The sequence below is a fragment of the Mauremys reevesii genome, linkage group 3 (genome assembly GCF_016161935.1).
Source record: "Mauremys reevesii isolate NIE-2019 linkage group 3, ASM1616193v1, whole genome shotgun sequence".
In the NCBI taxonomy this organism is placed as follows: Eukaryota; Metazoa; Chordata; order Testudines; family Geoemydidae; genus Mauremys; species Mauremys reevesii.
The window spans coordinates 81,230,983-81,252,711 of record NC_052625.1 but is presented as its reverse complement, the minus strand read 5'-3'; the positions used below and the strand labels follow the sequence as shown (position 1 = coordinate 81,252,711).

Genomic DNA, 21,729 nt, shown 5'->3' with positions numbered 1-21,729 from the left:
TGAATGCTCATGCCTCCCTCCGTAAGCTTCAGAGCCCAATGTCCAGTCTGAGCTCCAACTTCAAAGTGCTATCTACACAGGTGTTTTTAGAGAGCTGGCTTGAGGCCCGCTAGTCCAAGTCTATCAGCCTGGACTGGGAGGCTGACTTCCTCTGGCTGTGTAGACATGTCTTTGTGGCCAACACTGAATTCCTCCATGGCATGAGGTGGGTGCAGAGGTCACCTTTCATGATTACTCTGTTTGTGTTTCCCTGCGTAGTGCCCACTCCTCATGGAGACTGTTGCAGAGGTTAAGTGGCATAGAGGGCTTTATGATGGGTCCCTTCACACTAGTGTGATCTCACCTTTAAAGCTTAGCACAAAGCTGTAAAATGTTCTCTGTCGGGGTATGTGTCAGTCTAAATTATGTGAAATGAGCCTAATTATTAATATTGTAGTGTTCTTAAAATACAAATATTTTATTCTATTCTGTTTGGTTTGCTGTAACTCCCTGTACAGTGGTCTGTCTACTTTCTTCTTCATGCTAAGGTCCACAAGTGTGTTACAGTGGGTACTTCAGCCTGCGTGCAGCTTTGGAGTAAACCAGACCTGTCAGTCGATGGCAGCAGGGGAATGCCCTGCTCCCATGGCAGCCTGCAGCTCAACCAGCCCTTCTAGTGAAGAATTTTTCTGAGGGAAATTCCAAGCTTTATTTCAAATGTCTTGAATAACAGTTTGACTCAATAATATGTCTGTCTAATTCTCAGACGCATCCAAAAGGCTGCATTTGCCTTTTGGGGAGACTGTCTCCTTATCTCCCCTTCCTCCCTAAGATATTTGCAGCAGCTGGCACCTCCACAAGCTTTTGGGAGAAAGCTAGGCTGACAAAAGCCAGAGGCAAAAGTAAGGGCCTGTGTCTTTTGGCTCATCAACTTATTGAATGTCTTGTTGAGAGGCTCAGTTGGCTCTGCAGGCAGAGAACAGTTTCTTTCACAGCCTAATCCTGGCAGGGTTGCCTGGGACCTACTCTTTGGGCAGAAAAGGAATCAGGCAGATTTGGAAAAACTGGCTCCAGGGACAAGTAGTTCCCTCTCTTCCTTCTGTGTCAGGGGAATGACTGCAGAAGAAAGATTGTGCCTGAGTCCCTAGAGGCCACACCAGCAGCCATGCTTGTGACAGTGGAACTCAGCAGCCTCCCCTCAGGTGACCGAGGCTGTGGATTGAGGTAATCAGACACAGCATGGATACTGCCCATTCTGGAAGTCACAGTAAGGGGTCCTTTGGGCCCAGTTTCCTCCCACTGCTCCTTCCATGGACCACGGACTTGTTCTGATCATGACAGTCAACATGTCTGATGAGGTTTTCATAATAAACTAGGAGGAACATGATCAGCCTGATCCGAGAGAGAGAATTGACTTCCTTGTCCTCAGCAGAGCAATTTTCGTAACTCTATGTGCACTGGCCGGATGAGCATCAAGACTTACATGGCAGAAGTTGGACTAGGCAGAATGTAATTTGCACCCAGGAATATCCTCACTCATTGCAAGTCAACTTGATGGGCTGGAGATTGGCCTCTTTGCATCTGTAAACAGCAGTAGAGTGCCGTGTGGCCTCTCCATGTGTCAGTACCTGGGATGTGAGGTAGTGAATGACCTCTCATAAAGCTGGGCATTATCTCTGCTGTATGCCATACCATCTTTTCCACTGCTCTCTAGAACCATGCAAAAGATAGGAAGGAGAGAGAGCAGCATTGATACTTTTTGCTTTTCTGGCTGAAGAGGCTGTGTGGATCTTATGGCTGATGAACCTAGCATTGATCTTCCAGGTGACTCTCTTTAGCAGAGGTCTGCTGTTGCAAAAAACAGTCCATCTAGGTCCAGGTTCAATATGGCTATTTATATCAAATGATTATCACTTTTGTGGATCCCAAACAGAAGTCACCAGATAGAACTTATTCTGATGACTGGTGCAAAGTCCATAGTTTAACCACTTGTTATACAAAGAAACCTAGCCTTGATTTCCTCCAGGAAAATTTGATTGTGTGTGTATAAGAGTGTCCAAACAAAAAGGTCAGGTCTCTGTTATATGCAAATTTGTTTTATACAAATTTGAACATTTAAATGTTTCCTGGGAGCAAAAATACTTCCTGCCCCACAAGGCCATAGAGAATGACCTCAGAATCTCAGTCTACTTTTTTCAGTACTATATAGATTGAATTCCTACAGGAGGTGGTGTTACGCTTCCTGTCCATTGGAGTAGATCTCCCCATAGTTATTGTCTCCAATCAGATGAGCTTTGAAGTTGCGAATTTTCTCAGATGAGACCCAGTGTTTTACTTTTAATTCAGATAGGTAGTTCTCACAGTTCTCATGGTATTCATTCCCAAAGTAAGCTGAAGAACTAAAGTGAACTAAACTAAATATTTTTCATTCTGTTAAGCATCAAACTGTAGTTCTTAGAAAAAGTGACAATCTAAGGGTACAAAAATCATGTCTTCTACATTAAGCTCTGATGGGCAACCACATGGCCATCAAGTCATAAATTCACCAAAATTGTACATATTGGATCAATCTTCAGCCAGTACTGTTTTTTGGCAGAAGTCTTCTCCATCTTGTAGTGCCCGAGAGAAAATGCAGGATATATAATATACCTCATTTTGTATGTCCGTATTTAAGGGTAATCCTGCTTCCCACCCAGGAGACACATTGCTGTGAAAATCACATTGTAATGGATCTATGGACATTAGCAAAATGAAGAATAGTAATATCTATCAGCGCTTACCTGAAATTATCTGTCTTTGAATAATAAGATCCATCTAGCCTACCCTTCAGACAAGCTGATAATACTGAAGAAAGATGGAAATTGACATCTAGACATTTGAGTTTATTTTGTGAGGGGGAATTTCCCAGGCTCTGTGTTAGAAGAAATTGTTTTGCTTTTTCATCTAACTATATTTAACACAATCTGTAATTTGGGAAATTAGATTTGAGTTATCCCAGTTGTGGAAGTTGTCTTAAGTGGAACGAATTTCAGGAGGTGGGGCATTTCCCTTCTGCCATTGACTGGTTCTGGTTCTGCCTTCAAGCTGCAAGCAGGCTGACCTACCCATGATAATGGATCTGTGGGCCTTATTACTCAAAAAAAAAAATAATTTCCAGGTAAATAGAGTTTTTTCTAATTTCTCTCACACACTCAGTCCTATTTGTTTGTCTAGTCTTAAGTGTCCTTTTATTTAGTATAGCTTTGTCACAATGTAAAATTTGTCTTTTTACCTGTCCTCAGAGCATTCTGAGATGCTTTCATAGAGGGAATTATAAGAGTGCGAGAGAATTATTGATTGCTTGATTGATTTATATTGTAGAGTCTGCTGAAGGCCAAGAAACATCTCTGCATTTCTGACTTCTAAATAGAGTTTTGCTATATTTTCCCTTTGATGTAGGCTGCAACATATGGTTACCCTTGAGTGTTGTTTTTGACTTCTTTCATTAAGAGTTGGACAAAGGCTTTTTTGAAAGTCAGAACTTTCAACTTGCCATTAGAGGTGACAATACAAAGACTTTCATAGTGTCTGATCTGTGTATTTTCATCTTTTGAACAAGTCAAAGAACTTTTTGTCTGGGAATCAGAAAAGTGGCAGTGATGGGGAAGTTGAACTTATTGTTAGAGGTTTGAAAAGTGAACACATTATAAGAAATTATGGTTCTTCAATATCTCATTCTAAACTTCATATCTGGTAGGAAAGTCTAGATGCACCAAGTTGTGGATTATTGGTCTTGAGTGGCTACCATAATGGCATGAGCACAAAGTGGTCTTAAAAATAATCTCTAGCATTTTTACAAAAATCAGTAATTTTCTTCTTTCAGATTCTGAAGTTGTGCTTAATTTTTCTGTTTCAGATCTTGAAATGTTAGAATTTGAAGGAAAGTTTCATACCTATATTATGGTGAAATGCTTTCATACATTAAAAGCTCTAGTATATTCCAAATTGTGTATTAAACAGATGTTTTATATCTTTATGGGGTGAGGGATTTTCTAAAGGGTTGTTTTGAATTAAAGTTGTCCATTGCACATAATCTGAATACCATACCAAATTCAGATCTGTTGTATGCTACTTGATTCTGCTGAATGCAGTGGAGATGCACTCACATCTGGTATGAATTTGGACTTAGGGCTGTATTTTCATACATGCTGAGGATTGGTCCATCCTGTTTGCAGTTGAAATTTGTGCCTTAAAAATCTGTCTACATTTTTGAGCTGTCAAAATGAATTGTGAGTGCAACGGTGAGTAGTTTTAGCCTGCCTGATTTACACTCAGAGTTGGATTGCAGGTACAGATTTTTTTTGTCCAGTTTGTACCTGCAAAAAGGACACCACTCTTTTAGAAATTGACCATAATGTATATATGCTATGAGGTATATGAGAAAGTGAAAGATGATTCCTGGCTTGCATAACGGAAGAGTCCTCGATTCAACAGTTTCACTTTTCATTTTATTGCAAATTGAATATAGACCTGGTTGTCAGATTAGGTGACATTTATATTGTAGTAATTCCCAACGGCCCTACTGAAGATCCCGGCCTCCTTGTGCTCATTGTAGTACGAACACAGAAAAAGAGACAGTGACTTCTCCGGAGAAGACAATCTAAAAGACTCAAGAACAGAGGATAGGGATATAATATTCAAGCAAATGAACCCGGTAATGATTGGCATAATTTTGTTGTGTTGTGTTGTGGGTGGTTTTGTTTTGTTTTATTTCAAGCAGGGGTCAGGTGAGTGGAATAGAAGGAAACAGAATGATCCTTTTAGGTGAAGGTGGTGGTACACAGATGGATACTTGCTGCTATGAAGTAGTAGTGTGTCTTTCAGTCCTTACAGGATCAAGGTGGAAACAATTCACAGAGGGCCTGTCTTCACTGCATTGTTAGCTTGAGGTAGCTCCAGTTAACTGGTGCTTGAAGGTTGAGCTAGCTGGCCTGTCCAGAGGGAGGCATGTGGTGAAGCACTAGTGCTGCTTGAGCTAGTAATGCTGTGAGAATGCAGCAGCTCAAGTTACAACAGCTCATTAACTGCTAATTCATTTGCTGTGCTGCTAATCATATCACTTTGTTTTCACACACATATAGGTTGTTTTGCAGTGTGATCACTCGCTGGAGTGTGCTAACTCAGGGTTTATCTACACTGGCACTTTACAGCGCTGCAACTTTCTCGCTCAGGGGGATGAAAAAAACACCCCCGAGTGCAGCAAGTTTCAGTGCTGTAAAGCGCCAGTGTAGACAGTGCACCAGAGATGGGAGCCATGCCCCTTGTGGAGGTGTTTTTTTTTAGAGTGCTGGGAGAGCGGCAGCGCTTTAGCATTGCCAGTGTAGACTAGTCCTCAGCTAACTTGTAGTGAAGATCAGCCTGCAATTTTGCACCAGTGTAGGAATTAAATTATTTTTGTACTTGATGCTTTCCCATATATTCATAACCAGCATACTGTAGTATATTCCATTACTGTGTAATTATGGGGACTGTTTATATTCCGTATAAATCTTTTACCACAATGGTGTATAAATATTTCATCATGGCATATAAGCTCCCAGTTGGGTAGAAAAGGTTCATCCATAGGTGAGTCTCAAGAATATAGAAATAATGTTGTCTTGATTTTTGCCTGCTAGTTGGTGTCAGGCTCTCCCCTCCTCCCTCTTTCTTGGAAGGCTAAGTATCTGCATATAATACCTTAAAATGAAGAGGTGGGACTGCAGACAAAATTAAAGGAAAGAGACTAGAAACTGGCCTCTAATTAGCAGAAAGCAGTTCTTCCTATACTGTACTATTCAGTTTTCCTTTGAGCAGGGCCATTTTCACTATACAGGCAAGATAGTGGCAGGGAGGTGACAGCCTCTCAGAATATTCTTCATGAGACCAATCAAGCATGAGCTGTTGCATCATAATGTTTAGGGGCCCCTAAAGTTCACATGGGAAGTCTGTGGCAGGGCCAGGAACACAAACCAGACTCCCAATTCTTTTCTGTAGAAACAAGATTGTCCTTTCCTCTTATTCCAAAACTATGCTCCTTCTCAAGGATCCTTCACCATAGATGATGTAAGATGTTTTCCGGTGATTTCTTGGACTGTTTCACAATTATTTGAAATATCCATAAATATTATCTATCATCTATTTTCTGTATCATGTCAACTGTGCAGAATATTAATGTGTGACTGCCTTGTTTGCATCCATTGAAGCATTTGGTAATTTTAAGTTTTCCTAAAGTCTACTTTAAGTGTCAGGTCAGTAACATAGTCTAAATCTTCGGCATTCCCAGCCTTTCCTGAAGTTCCCTGGTTGAATCACATGTGTTTGCCAGTATATTACATCATTCATCAGCCAGTAATCTAATTCCTTAGCTCATGCTTCTTAAACTGGAGACTGTGTGTATGGGGAGACCCCAAGACACATTTTGCAAATCTGTGCTGCTTTTCTTTTAGAATCACCTTATTTTATCCCCCCCAAATGTGTCTAGGTCTGTTGCTGGAGGTTTAAATAATGAACCTACCTGGCTATCTACATGAATTGAAGAAATTGCATGCTAAATATAGATTGCTGTCAATTGTGTGAATGTCAAAAACATTTCCTTTCCTGCATTTTGTCAGCTAAGTCTCATATTAATTGAAGTCCTGTCTCATTCCAGTCTTTCGATCAGTTGGGTCAATAGCCTAGCAATCTCAGTGTGTGAGTTATACTATACAGGATAGCAAAAATAAATTTTAAATGGTCCTATGATAGGATGCAAAGGTCCTATCTGAGTATCAGCAGATAGGCAGTTAAGTTGCTTCTTAACTGTTCTGCTAGAAAAGAGTGAGGTAATGGATCAGAACTATAGCCTAGTGGTCCAGTCAAGACCTTAGTGCTAAATTAGGAGCTCTATAAAAAGTGTTCTCTGGTAGTCAAAAGGAAGAGTAAATGAGTGAGCTTCTGAGCAGGCAGAGTGCTACTCTTGTCGTAACAGTGTGAAACACAGGAGTACTGGTAAGAGACTGAATTTTATTTCTTGGCCTCTGTCATCGAATGGATCTGGGTTATTAAAACTTCACAGGCTCAGTATCCACTGACACATTCCTGTTATTATACGCGAAAGCTGAAGAGCTGGGTTGTCTTGCCACATGCTTTGAATAAGAACATAAGAAAGGCCGTACCGGGTCAGACCAAAGGTCCATCTAGCCCAGTATCTGTCTACCGACAGTGGCCAATGCCAGGTGCCCCTGAGGGAGTGAACCTAACAGGCAATGATCAAGTGATCTCTCTCCTGCCATCCATCTCCATCCTCTGACGAATAGAGGCTAGGGACACCATTCTTACCCATCCTGGCTAATGGCCATTTATGGACTTAGCCACCATGAATTTATCCAGTCCCCTTTTAAACATTGTTATAGTCCTAGCCTTCACAACCTCCTCAGGTAAGGAGTTCCACAAGTTGACTGTGCGCTGTGTGAAGAAGAACTTCCTTTTATTTGTTTTAAACCTGCTGCCTATTAATTTCATTTGGTGACCCCTAGTTCTTGTATTATGGGAATAAGTAAATAACTTTTCCTTATTCACTTTCTCAACATCACTCATGATTTTATATACCTCTATCATGTCCCCCCTTAGTCTCCTCTTTTCCAAACTGAAGAGTCCTAGCCTCTTTAATCTTTCCTCATATGGGACCCTCTCTAAACCCCATATCATTTTAGTTGCTCTTTTCTGAACCTTTTCTAGTGCTAGAATATCTTTTTTGAGGTGAGGAGACCACATCTGTACACAGTATTTGGATTTATATAAGGGCAATAATATATTCTCAGTCTTATTCTCTATCCCCTTTTAATGATTCCTAACATCCTGTTTGCTTTTTGACCGCCTCTGCACACTGCGTGACATCTTCAGAGAACTATCCACGATAACTCCAAGATCTTTTCCTGACTCTCATGTTGTATGTATAGTTGGGGTTATTTTTTCCAATGTGCATTACTTTACATTTATCCACATTAAATTTCATTTGCCATTTTGTTGCCCAATCACTTAGTTTTGTGAGATCTTTTGAAGTTCTTCACAATCTGCTTTTATCTTGAGTAGTTTAGTATCATCTGCAAACTTTGCCACCTCACTGTTTACCCCTTTCTCCAGATCATTTATGAATAAATTGAATAGGATTGGTCCCAGGACTGACCCTTGGGGAACACCACTAGTTACCCCTCTCCATTCTGAGAATTTACCATTAATTCCTACCCTTTGTTCCCTGTCCTTTAACCAGTTCTCAATCCATGAAAGGACCTTTCCTTTTATCCCATGACAGCTTAATTTACGTAAGAGCCTTTGGTGAGGACCTTGTCAAAGGCTTTCTGGAAATCTAAGTACACTATATCCACGGATCCCCTGTCCACATGTTTGACCCCTTCAAAGAACTCTAATAGATTAGTAAGACACGATTTCCCTTTACAGAAACCATGTTGACTATTGCTCAAGAGTTTATGTTTTTCAATATGACTGACAATTTTATTCTTTACTATTGTTTCAACTAATTTGCCTGGTACCGACGTTAGACTTACCGGTCTGTAATTGCCAGGATCATTTAAATATTGGCGTTACATTAGCTAACTTCCAGTCATTATTTAAAGGACAGGTTACAAACCTTAGTTAATAGTTCATTTGATTTATTTCATAAATCTTGGGTGAATGCCATCTGGTCCCGGTGACTTGTTAATGTTGAGTTTATCAATTAATTCCAAAACCTCCTCTAGTGACACTTCAATCTGAGACAGTTCCTCAGATTTGTCACATACAAAAGCCAGCTCAGGTTTGGGAATCTCCTAACATCCTCAGCCGTGAAGACTGAAGCAAAGAATCCATTTAGTTTCTGACTTTATCATCTTTTTTGTATTTTCATCGTCAAGGGGCCCACTGGTTGTTTAGCAGGCTTCCTGCTTCTGATGTACTTAAAAACATTTTGTTATTACCTTTGGAGTTTTTGGCTAGCCGTTCTTCAAACTCCTCTTTGGCTTTTCTTATTACACTCTTGCACTTAAGTTGGCAGTGTTTGTGCTCCTTTCTATTTGCCTCACTGGAATTTGAGTTCCACTTTTTAAAGGAAGTCTTTTTATCCCTCACTGCTTCTTTTACATGGTTGTTAAGCCACGGTGGCTCTTTTTTAGTTCTTTTACTGTTTTTCTTAATTTGGGGTATACATTGAAGTTGGGCCTCTATTATGGTGTCTTTAAAAAGGGCCCACACAACTTGCAGGGATTTCACTTTAGTCACTGTACCTTTTAACTTTTGTCTAACTAACCCCCTCATTTTTGTATAGTTCCCCCTTTTGAAATTAAAGGCCACAGTGTTGGGCAGTTGAGATGTTCTTTCCACCACAGGGATGTTGAATGCTATTGTATTATGGTCACTATTTCCAAGCAGTCCTGCTATAGTTACCTCTTGGACCAGCTCCTGCGCTCCACTCAGGATTAAATCTAGAGTCGCCCATGTGGGTTCCCAGCTGCTCCATGAAGCAGTCATTTAAAGTATCGAGAAATTTTATCTCTGCATTTCGTCCTGAAGTGAAATGTTCCCAGTCAATATGGGGATAATTGAAATCCCCCACTATTATTGGGTTCTTAATTTTGATAGCCTCTCTAATTTCCCTTAGCATTTCATCATCACTATTACTGTCCTGGTCAGGTGGTCGATAATAGATCCCTACTGTTATATTAATACTAGAGCATGAAATTTCTATCCATAGAGACTCTATGGAACCTGTGGAAAGATTTTTACTTCATTTGAATCTACACTTTCTTTAACATATAGTGCCCCTGTCCTGTCCTTCCGATATATTTTGTAGAATGATTGTATCCCATTGATTGCTCTCAGTCCACCAGGTTTCTGTGATGCCTATTATATCTATATCCTCCTTGATCACAAGGCACTCTAGTTCACCCATCTTATTATTTAGACTTCTGGCATTTGTGTACAAGCACTTTAAAAACTTGTCCCTGTTTATTAGCCTGCCTTTTTCTGATGTGCCAGATTCTTTTTTATGTGACTGTTTATCATCTGATCCCATTATACTTCTCATTCCTCTGCTCCCGACTATAACCTGGAGATTCTCTATCATCAGACTCTAGAAGTCTGTGTCCGATCCACACGCTCCTCTGCAGCAGTAAACTGCTCTACAACCTTTTTAATGTTTAGTGCCAGCAGTCTGGTTCCACTTTGGTTTAGGTGGAGCCCATCTCTCCTGTATAGGCTCCTCCCATCCCAGAAGTTTCCCAGTTCCTAATGAAGTGAACCCCTCCTCTCTACACCATCGTCTCATCCACGCATTGAGACTCTGAAGCTCTGCCTGCCTACCTGGGGAACTGGGAGCATTTCTGAAAATGCCACCATAGAGGTCCTGGATTTCAGTCTCTTCCCTAGCAGCCTAAATTTGGCTTCCAGGACATCTCTCCTACCCTTCCCTATGTCATTGGTACCTACATGTACCACGACCACCGGCTCCTCCCCAGCACTACACATAAGGCTATCTAGATGCCTCGAGAGATCCGCAACCTTCGCACCAGGCAGGCAAGTCACCATCTTTTTGTTTTCTCTTGATGTAAATTCTCTTGTTTCTTTCTGCTACAAACTGGGAACCCAAAAACCTGAGGAAAATTCTCTTTTGGTGAAAGACAGTTTGTAGCCAGTAGACATGGTTGCATCATTCCAGTTGTGGTGCATGGATTAGTGGTGCATGCATAAGTGATTCCCCCTTTTCTGTCTCTGGCATACGGCATCTGCAGAGCAACATTCTGTAGATGCAATTGTAGGTCCATAAGCCATTTCAAGTCCTTCTCTGTGATGTTGTGGATATCATCCAATTTACCTTTGAATCCATATTTGGGGCACTACATTATGATGTGTTCAGTGGTTTGGATGTTTTCACCAGTTGTACAAAGGGCAGTCTTTCATTTTCCACTAGTGCATCAAGTAGCTGTATCTTCTATGGTTTGTTTGGATTCATTTCAGTGTGGTCCAATGTCTGCATGGCATATCGAAACTGGGAGGGCAACTGGTTGGATCAGTAACCAAGTGCTTGTTTGGAACGGTAGATGAGGTCCAGACACACTGCCATTCCCTGTCCGGATCCAGAGACATGGGGTGATCACAGGTGGTCTATAGTGGTGTTGGTGATTTTGAGGTGTTGTTAGGGTATGTTATCCATAATCTGGCAGATGGGAAGTTCTGAGTAGTCTTCAGCACATTTTAAGTTCTCGTGATGTAGCTATATCTCGATGGATAGATGGAGGTTCGATGTTTGCTAATATAAAAAGCCATGGAAGAGGTGTTGATCTTAAAGTTCCCAGGATGATTTGCATGGTCTGATTCAGCTGCCTATCCACAAGTTGGGTATGGCAGCTTCTTGTCCACACTGGCACACAGTACTCTGCAACTGAGTACACCAGGGCCAAGGCTGATGTTCATAGCACCGGGGCAGTTGTTCCCCAGTTTGTTCCTGCTAACTTTCAAATAATGTTGATGTGAGTCTTCACTTCAGAGGCTACTTTCTTGAGGTGTTCATGAAAGGTCAGTGTACAGTCACGAATTACACTAAGATATGTTGGCTTTGGGTTATAACGCATAGTTTCACCATAAAACTCGACACAGTGTTTTGTGCAAGTCTGTCAAATGGAAGGTAGGGACTACAGATTTGCTTGGATTTGGTTTCAGGTGCCACTTTTGGAAGTACTCTTAAGTTCAGATGTAATGGTAATGGTTGTGAGTGCCAGATCATTAGAATACAGAAACTTCTGTGCTATTGTTTCAGGCATATCACTTGTGTATACGTTGAAGAGTGTTGGAGCAAGTACAGGGCCTTGTGATCGCCCATTATTCAAAGTTCATGGCTTGCTGGTTTGACCTCCAAGGCACACGCAAATCTTTCAGCCACTAAGAATGGTGTTCAGCAGCCTAAGAATCTGCACATAGGGGATCACTTTGGTCAGTTTCAGTATCAGACCATCCTTCCAGACTGTGTCATATGCTGCTGACAGATCGATGAAAGCGATACTGGTCTTGAGTTTTTGCTGGAATCCAGCACTGATGCTTGTAGTGAGGGCCAGGAACTGGTCGCAGCAACTTTTGTACAGAAGAAAACCAGCTTGTTCCTTAGGTAGGCTGGTGTTCCCAGTGGGCCTGATTTGGTTCAGACTCAAACGCTCCTTCACCTTGTAGATGGTGTTCAGAAAGGAGATTGGTCTATAGCTAGAAGGATAATCTGCAGGTTTTCCAGGCTTTAGGGGTGCAATGTCCTTGGCTTCTCTCCACAGGTAGAGGATTTCACTGGTCTCCTGGATATTTGTGAAAAGCTCCATCATTCATTTCTGTGCCAGCGGACCCAGATATAGGAAATCAGGATAGATACCATGTTTCCCTGCTGCCTTTCCGAATTTCCGGGCTGCATTGATATCCAGACCATTGGGAAGATGGATTGCACGTGGACATCACTTGCTAAAGTTGATGCTGGACTTGTCTGTGATACTGTTTATCCACTGACTGTTTTTATGTCCACAAAAGTTTATCACCAGTGGCATTGGCTTTCACGTGGGATTTGCAGCCCCCAGGTGTCTCAGGAAGTTCCAGGTGCATCTGCTTGAGTGTGTGAAGTTTAGACCTACACAGCCAAGCCACTATTTCTGCCTTGCTGCAGCCAGTAGGAGGATCTCTGCACTCATATTTGTGGAGGAGTTTTTGGCTTTCTGCAGTCCAGCAAGGAGTGTACGATGACGTGTCCTTGGAGGATGTTCTTCTTTGTAGTGGAGATTAGAAGCGCAGTAAAATCATCACAAGTATTCGCCGTTGGGGGAATGTGGGAGATTATGTTCTCTACAGTCATAGAGAAAGTGGCCCAGTCTGCTTTTTGAATTTCCAGTGCCGCGCTGGTTTTGAGTAGAGAACTGGAATTTGAATGCCAATATGGTCAGTACTAGTCTGTGCAGGCAGTTTGGGAAGTTATCAAGGACGATCCGTGATGGGGGTATTAGCGTACCTGTATCATCTTTAGAGATGAACATCAGGTCAGGGCAGTATCCTCTGACCTATCTTGCAGAGTGGAAAGTGATGCACTGTTTCGCATCTAAAAGGAGGAGCATATTCTTTGCTGATGCCCAGGGGTCAGTTCTTTACCTGCAGTGTTGTTTGCTGCATAGCCCCATTGTGTGTGGTGCCTATTAAAATCGCCTATAAAATACAGCAAGGTCCTGTGTATGCTGCAGAGCTGGTTGAGGCCACTGTGCACCAGTGATTCCTGCTATAACATTTGATGAAACCACCAAAATCGGAAATGGGAAAACTAGTTTTTATAGTTAGCTCTGAAACTGAATAATAATTTGTCCACAAACACCAAAAACAAATAAAAAACTGGAAGCCCTCTATGTAGTTTAGATTGTGGAAGGGTAACTCTGTCAATATTTACTTATTTGGTCTGAAATCAACCGGATGAAATTCAGTAAAGACAAGTGCAAAATACTGCACTTGTGCATTTGATTTCTTCCTTCCTAACAACAAAATGGAGAGCAACTGGCTAGCCACATGAGGTTATAGTAGATCACAAATTGAATGTGATGCAGTTGTGAAAAAGGCTAGAATAATTTTGGGATGTATTAACAGAAGTGTCAGTTACCCAGGAGGTAATTGTCCTGCTCTACTCAGCACTAGTGAGGCCTCAGCTAGAGTACTGTGTCCAATTCTGGGCGTCACATTTTAAGAAAGATAAGTTGGAGAGAGTCCAGAGGACAGCATAAAAAATTATAAGAAGTTAGAAAACCTGACATGTGAGGTGAGGTTAAAAAAACCCTGGGCATGTTTAATTTTGAGAAAAGAAGACTGAGGGGGGACCTGATAACAATCTTCAAGAACGTTAAGAGCTGTTACAAAAAGTATGGTGATCAGTTGTTCTCCATGTTCACTGAAGGTACGACAGGAAGTAATGGGCTTAATCTGCAGCAAGGGAGATTTAGGTTAGATATTAGCAAAAACTTTCTAGATGTAAGTATAGTTAAGCACTAGAATAGGCTTCAAAGGGAAGTTGTGGAATCCCTGTTGTTGGAGATTTTAAGATCAGGTTAGCCAAACACCTGTCCGGTTTGGTCCTGCCTCAGCATGGGGGACTGGACTAGAGGGCTTCTCAAGTTTCAGCCCTACATTTCTATATATAGAACCATCACCATTTACTGTGAAGGCCCTTTGTGGCCTCGTAGGTGTTCTGTCAAAAACAAAGTTTAATGTGTTAGTGAAAACTCCCACAAATATAATTTATAAAAAATGACATGCCGTGGCTAGGGGAAACGCACCCCCCTCTGGCCACAACCCAGCTTGGCCCGTACCTGCTGTGGCTGGGGAAGAGGTGCCCCGGTCCCGGCCCAGCCCCAGCCTGGACTTGCTGTGGCCTTGGGAGAGGTGTCTATCCTTTGGCCTGAGCCCCGGAGCTGCCGTGGTGGGGAGAGGCTCCCCTCCACCCCCAGACTAGGTGCTGCTGTGGGGAGAGAGAGCTGGGGGGAGTCCTCTTTCCCCGCTATAGCCGCGGGGCAGCCTGCACACCAAACACTTCATCCCTGGCCCCACCCCAGAGCCTTCACCCCCACAACCTCCTGCCCCAGTCCTGAGCTTCTCATCCCCGGTCCCATTACAGAGCTCGCACCCCCAGCCGGAGCCCTCACCCCTCCACACCTCAGCCACACCCCTAAGCCCCCTCCCACACTCTGAAACCCTCAGCCCAGCACCGATACATGCATTTTGTTGTGTGTACCAATATGGAGATGTGTGACACATCACCCCGATATTGGTGCATATAACAAAATTAATTTCCACGCATGGGTGGGAAAAATTGCTTGTAGGCACTTCAATAATTCAAATAATAAATAGTGATAACGTCATGGAATTTGTTTTTTCAGTTCTTTTTTTTTTTTTAAAAAAAACCTAGGAAATCACATGCAAAGAAAACTACATTAAAAGAATGGTAAGGTTGTGAAGTCCAGCGCTCAGCTGTTAGGAAATACCAGTATTAAGGTTGTCTGTGCAACTTAATTTATCCCCTTGTGTATATGCTTTATGATACAGTATATAAATCCATGATCACATGCTATTTTTTCCACAGGACCCCCACCTCATTCCATGCACAGGATGGACGGTTCTCAATTAATAAGCATCAGTTCAGTTTTTTGTTTTATCCTTGTGCATTGTGTGACCCATGCCTTATTTACGATCCACTACTAAAAACCTCCTGTAGCATGAGTGCTTCACAAACATGAATTGATTTATCTTCACAACACCACTGTAAAGTAAGACCATATTATGCCTGTTATACAGATGTAGAATTAAGGCACAGAGATAATATCAAAAGTACACACTAATTTTGGTGGCCAGTTAATGAGAGAGATGCTCGTGGCCTGATTTTTCTGATACCATTTGATAGCATTTCATTTATTCATAGCATATTTCCCATTGACTTTAATTGCCTTTGAGTGCTCAGCACTTCTGTAAATCAGAGACCCCAGGGACTCAAGCTGGGCTCCTAGAAAAATGAGGAACACATAGTGGCCAACGATGAAAAGTTTGGTTTAAGGGTCTTGTCCAGCATCACATATGAAGTCTGTGGCAGAGGCAGGTGTAAAATCTGATTCTTCAGGATGGCCTTCAGCTGCCTTAACCAAAAAATCATCCGTTTTGCTCTTACTGTCCTCTGCCTCATTCATGACACAGCTTCCAACTTGGGAACAAATGAGGCATGGATCCTACAGATAACAGCCTCATTCACTACACAGCTCTGATTCATTCTCTGAGGACCATCCAGCCTCTGCACTGAATGAGGCAGGGGTCCTGTGGAAAAAATAGCTGATGATTATGTGAATCAAAAACTGTTTAGTAATGCACTTTTGAATGTTTGATTTTGCAACTGTAACATTCTTTTAATGTAATGTTTGTATTTACTTTGTATATATACATTTAATTTGTATTTGTATTGTGTATATATAGGCTTATATTATCAGTGGGTGTTCAATAATATCCAGTGTTAGCAGGATTGTCTATTTTGTGCATGCAATTTGTGTGCACAAACATGGGTTGTATCTGCAAAGCTTAAGCATATACAGTAACTCCTCATTTAACGTTGTAGTTATGTTCCTGAAGAATGCGACTTTAAGTGAAACGATGTTAAGCAAATCCAACTTCCACATAAGAATTAATGTAAATAGGGGGGGTTAGGTCTGAGGGAATTTTTTTTTTTGCCAGACAAAAGGCATTATATACATTTTAAACCATTTTAAACAAGCAATTTAATACAGGTATAAGTTTTAAACAATTTTTAAACAAGCAATTTAATACTAAGCTGGGGGCAGGTGGGAGGAGTAGTGTGCACGTGCTGTGTTTACAAACATACTGTACAGTATTATAGTTGGGAAGTGCCCCTACCTTACCCTACACAGGCACAGCCCACTGGCACTGGAGGCTGAAGGTGCTTTAGGCTAAGAGAAACACATTGCACAGCAGCAGCAGCTTCCTCTACTCTGCAAGCACCAGGGGCGGGGTGGGGGCTCAACCCTCAGCCCACCCACTCCCCTCTTTCCCCAAGCCCTCATCCTTGACCTGCCTCTTCTTTCCCCCCCTTCCCCCTTTACTTCCCACGCTGTGTCCTCGCTCCCCCCCCCTTCCCTCCTCTCCCTTCTAAACGCCGCAAGCCAGCTGATTGCTGCCATCAGGAGGCAGGGGAGGGAGGGGGAGCCTGCACACCGAGTCCTTGTTCCTCCCCCCTCCCTCCTGCCTGGGGCAATCAGCTGGCTTGTGGCGTTTGGGAGGCAGGGGAGGGAGGGAGAGCCTGTGCGCCGAGTCCTCACTCCTCTCCCCTCCCTCCTGCCTCCGAAATGCCGCAAGCTAGCTGATTGCTGCCGGTGGGGGGGAGAGAAGGGGGAAGGCGCTGATCCGGGGGGTCTGCCGGCGGGCCAGAGTCACTGTGTGTGTGTGGGGGGGGAGCTGTAGGGAGGCTGCCAGCTGTGGAGAAAGCAGGCAGCCAAACAACATCAGAGTGGAGCATTGCACAACTTTAAATGAGCATGTTCCCTAATTGATCAGCAACGTAACAATGAAACAATGTTAACCAGGACGACTTAAAGTGAGGAGTTACTGTAGTTGAGTAGTACAGGGCAAAACTTTTGTTTGCAAGGGTTTTTTAAATTACAAAAACAAATATGAATAGAAATATTTTCAGGTGAATTTTTAATGAAAACAGGATGATGGATTTTAAACATTCTCTAGCAGTGCTGGAAACCTGAACACAATGCAATACCTATATTGTAAGCTCTTTAAGACCAGAAACTCTCTTTTTGTTATGTATTTGTGCAGTGCGTCACACCGTGCAATGCTGTTCCAGGGTTTGGGCTCCTGGGCTACTTCTATACAAATTATTAATACTACTGATAATTAAAATAATAATAGATATGGTACATGAAAACGTATTGGTGAAATACATTGTAGGCTAGTTTTACTATCCATGTTGAATAAAGTATAAAAGTAAACAAATGGGATCGGTTGAGAACAAGTAAACTAGACTGAAAAAAAATCTTTGTTCTAATAATCTGCAGCGCAGTGTTATTAGTAACACAGACTAAATGAAGATTTTAGAGAAATATGATTTTTATCCTGACATTGGACCTCTCTACTTGGAAGAATCATCTTAAAGCCTTTATGTACTTATTTATGAAAAAATAGATTGTGTAACATACCATGGTTAGTGAAGAAAGTCAACATTTTTCTTTTCTTTTAATCCATCTAGCCTTCAGGAAAAAGAACAATCACTCAGCATGTCCATTAAAGAAACGACTGCCAAAGTAAGTGCATATCAACTATCATTTTTTTCCAGTACATATAAGAAACAAAGATAATGCATTACTTTTTTAAATACAATATTGTCCCTATTGAAAGGCCAAATGTATGGTATTTCTTCTGAATATGTTTAACATATAAATATTCTTAATATCTGTTTAAAAAAGAAATCTAAACCTGGTTAAGGCATTCAAAAATGTTAGTGTGTCTGCCAAAGGAAGCTGGTGGAATGGTTCATTAAATGTAATATTTCTTGGCTCATGTTCACAATAGAAACCAATCTGTTGGTCTCAGCTTAGAAAAGAACTGTCAGCTTTATGAAATAAAAGTGAAATCTGGTCACAATTGAATGTCTTTATTCTTAGGAAAAAAGCCATATTCTCATATTGGTTTCACTGGTGTAAATCCAGATTGACTCCATTGAAGTTAGCAATGTTACTCAGGAATTACAGTAGTGCAAGTGGAAATCAGAATCAGGCCCAGGGTAATTATGATAAATGAATTACATTTTCATCCCAACTGGGTAAAGTTTAGACATGCTCGCACATATTAAAAAAAAATCATATAGTGCATCATAGTTTCCAGGACACTTAATGGACTTGAGTATTGTATTTTCTCCTGTTGACTTTCATTGTATATCATCCTCCATTAGGTCCTGATTCTGCAAACACTTATGCAGTTGCTTAAATTTATGCATATAAATTGTCCTACTGACTAATGTCACTTTCTCATATGAGTAAATTTAAGCAGTGCATAGCTGTTTGCAGACTCAGGAGATTAGTTACCATGTAATCCATGTGTTTATATGATACTTGTGGCATGGTTGTTAGGTGCATTAAGGGTGAATTTTTCAAAGGCACCTGGGGAATTAGGTGCCTAATGCCCAGTGAATTTCCAGTAGCGAAGCACCCATCATGTGTACTATTAGATTTGAAGCTTCCTTTTCAAACATCAGTGCCTTAAATGGCATGTACAAAATGCTGATTTGTTGCTACAAACTGGTAATTGTGTGCAGGAAATATGCTGTTACTCATGCAATCGCTCACTTGCACATATATTTGCCTGTTTTCTCATTCATGCAAAATATGCAGACACACAAGTCTGCTCACTGGCACATACTTTGTATATGACGTATATGCATAATATTTTTTTTTTGCATTTGTGGCCTATAATATCTAACAAATGTCGATACTTATATTGTTATTTTTTTTGTGGGAAGTTTTTGGTACTCCTCCCACCAAATTATTTCAGTAATTTCTCCCAACCCTGTACATGTGAAGAATAGGAGTGTGAAACTTTTGGGTTACCACTATTGCTTTCATCTGAGATACTGCTGCTACTGTATCTCAAATCTGATTTTCAGTTTCTTATTTTCCATATCTTCCACCCACTATAAAGAATTGTGACAAGATGGCCGATGTTCATATGGTAGGGCCTCCACTTTTCTTGTGAGGGCGACGGGGGGGCTAAGATGCAATCCCTTGCCCCTGCTCTTGGGTGGCGAGGGCCCCAATAGTGGCCCGGGGCAGGTAGTAGAGGAGGGAAGCGGGGGAGGGGTCTGGGTTTGCTCCTCATTCTGAGGCCCAGCTCCTCTCAAGCCCTGTGGGTTTCTTACCCTCTTCCCCCTTGGGTGAGGTTACCCTTGGTCCTTAGACACTGGGGGAGGGAGTCTTTTTGCCCTGCCGGGGCAGGGTCTCCCTTACTTCGGTTCTCTCGTCTTTCAAATCTCACAACACACCTCCAAGCTCCAGTCCTCTATCCTTCCTCCTCCTCCTCCCTGCATGCTGAAGCAGGGGGGTTTATTAGGTTCCTGACAGGGCCTTAATTGACTACAGATGCTCCAATTAACCTGTATCAACCCTTCCTAGTCTACAGGGAACCACACCTTAATTAGCCTAGGGCTTATATATTTCCCCTCTCCCACTGCTCCCTGGCCCTCCTGTATCACAGAATGTGGTGGTTCCTTATGCCATAATGGATCAATGATCCACTAGTCTTCTCTGACAGTGACTGGAGAATGCTTTGGATGGAGAGTTAATATGGCCTTAATGTGCTTAATTCACAATGCTATATAATTGGAGGGGAAATTCCTTCCTGATTTTGGCAAATATGTGGTTTATATCCTGAAACACACAGATTGCTAGTCCATCTCTCTGTCTCTCTCTCTAATATACTGTAACTCAGCATCTCAGAATTTTTCCAAACATTAGAAAGCTGAATCCACACTTAAGGAAAATCATAGAATCATAGAATATCAGGGTTGGAAGGGACCTCAGGACGTCATCTACTCCAACTCCCTGCTCAAAGCAAGACCAATTCCCAACTAAATCATCCCAGCCAGGGCTTTGTCAACCCTGACCTTAGAAACCTCTAAGGAAGGAGATTCCACCGCCTCCCTAGGTAACCCTTTCCAGTGCTTCACCACCCTCCTAGTGAAAAAGTTTTTCCTAATATCCAACCCAAACCTCCTCCACTGCTGCAACTTGAGACCATTACTCCTTGTTCTGTCATCGGGTACCACTGAGAACAGTCTAGATCCATCCTCTTTGGAACCCCCTTTCAGGTAGTTGAAAGCAGCTATCAAATCCCCCTTATTCTTCTCTTCTGCAGACTAAACAATCCCAATTCCCACAGCCTCGCCTCATAAATCATGTGCTCCAGCCCCCTAATCATTTTTGTTGTCCTCCACTAGACTCTTTCCAATTTTTCCACACCCTTCTTGTAGTGTGGAGCCCAAAACTGGACACGGTACTTCAGATGAGGTCTCACCAATGCTGAATAGAGGGGAATGATCACATCCCTCTATCTGCTGGCAATGCCCCTATTTATACAGTCCAAAATGCCGTTAGCCTTCTTGGCAACAAGGGCACACTGTCGACTCCTATCCAGCTTCTCGTCCACTGTAACCCCTAGGTCCTTTTCTGCAGAACTGCTGCCTAGCCATTTGGTTCCTAGTCTGTAGCAGTTCATGGGATTTTTCTGTCCTAAGTGCAGGACTCTGCACTTGTCCTTGTTGAACCTCATCAGGTTTCTTTTGGCCCAATCCTCTAATTTGTCTAGGTCCCTCTGTATCCTATCCCAACCCTCCAGTATCTCTACCACTCCTCCCAGTTTAGTGTCATCTGCAAACTTGCTGAGAGTGCAGTCCACGCCATTCTCCAGATCATTAATGAAGATATTGAACAAAACCAGCCCCAGGACTGACTCTTGGGGCACTCCGCTTGATACCTGCTGCTAACTAGACATGGAGCCATTGATCACTACCCGTTGAGCCCGACGATCTAGCCAGCTTTCTATCCACCTTATAGTCCATTCATCCAGCCCATACCTCTTTAACTTGTCAGCAAGAATACTGTGGGAGACCATATCAAAAGCTTTGCTAAAGTCAAGGAATAACACATCCACTGCTTTCCTCTCATCCACAGACCCAGTTATATCCTCATAGAAGGCAATTAAGTTAGTCAGGTATGACTTGCCCTTGGTGAATCCATGCTGACAGTTCCTGATCACTTTCCTCTCCTCTAAGTGCTTCAGAATTGATTCCTTGAGGACCTGCTCCATGATTTTTCCAGGGACTGAGGTGAGGCTGACTGGCCTATAGTTCCCCGGATCCACCTTCTTCCCTTTTTTTTTTTTTTTTTAATGAAAAATGAAGCCAGTCACTCCCCAACAGCTCTGGCCTGTGTTATTAAATTAATTTATAATATCACTGTATTCCTTCCCCACCCACACTTGGGGAAATGCTGGTGTAGATCTTCATAATATGATGATATATTTCCTTTCCTTTTTTACATGCTTTAATGAGCAGTGATATAGTTAACAGTGGTGACATTTAAGATGATGTCATTGGCATCTGAGGGCACACCACTGAAATGAATGGGTCATTTCACACCTTAGAAC

At 42.1% G+C, this 21,729-nt stretch overlaps 1 protein-coding gene across 1 annotated transcript in view; it reads left to right on the top strand.

Moving 5' to 3' along the window:
* DISC1 (DISC1 scaffold protein) overlaps positions 1–21,729 on the top strand; it is a 345,826-nt gene that overhangs the window by 115,122 nt on the left and 208,975 nt on the right. The window contains 1 exon segment of the mRNA XM_039530205.1: positions 17,780–17,834. Within this exon segment, the coding sequence (XP_039386139.1) occupies positions 17,780–17,834 (55 nt within the window).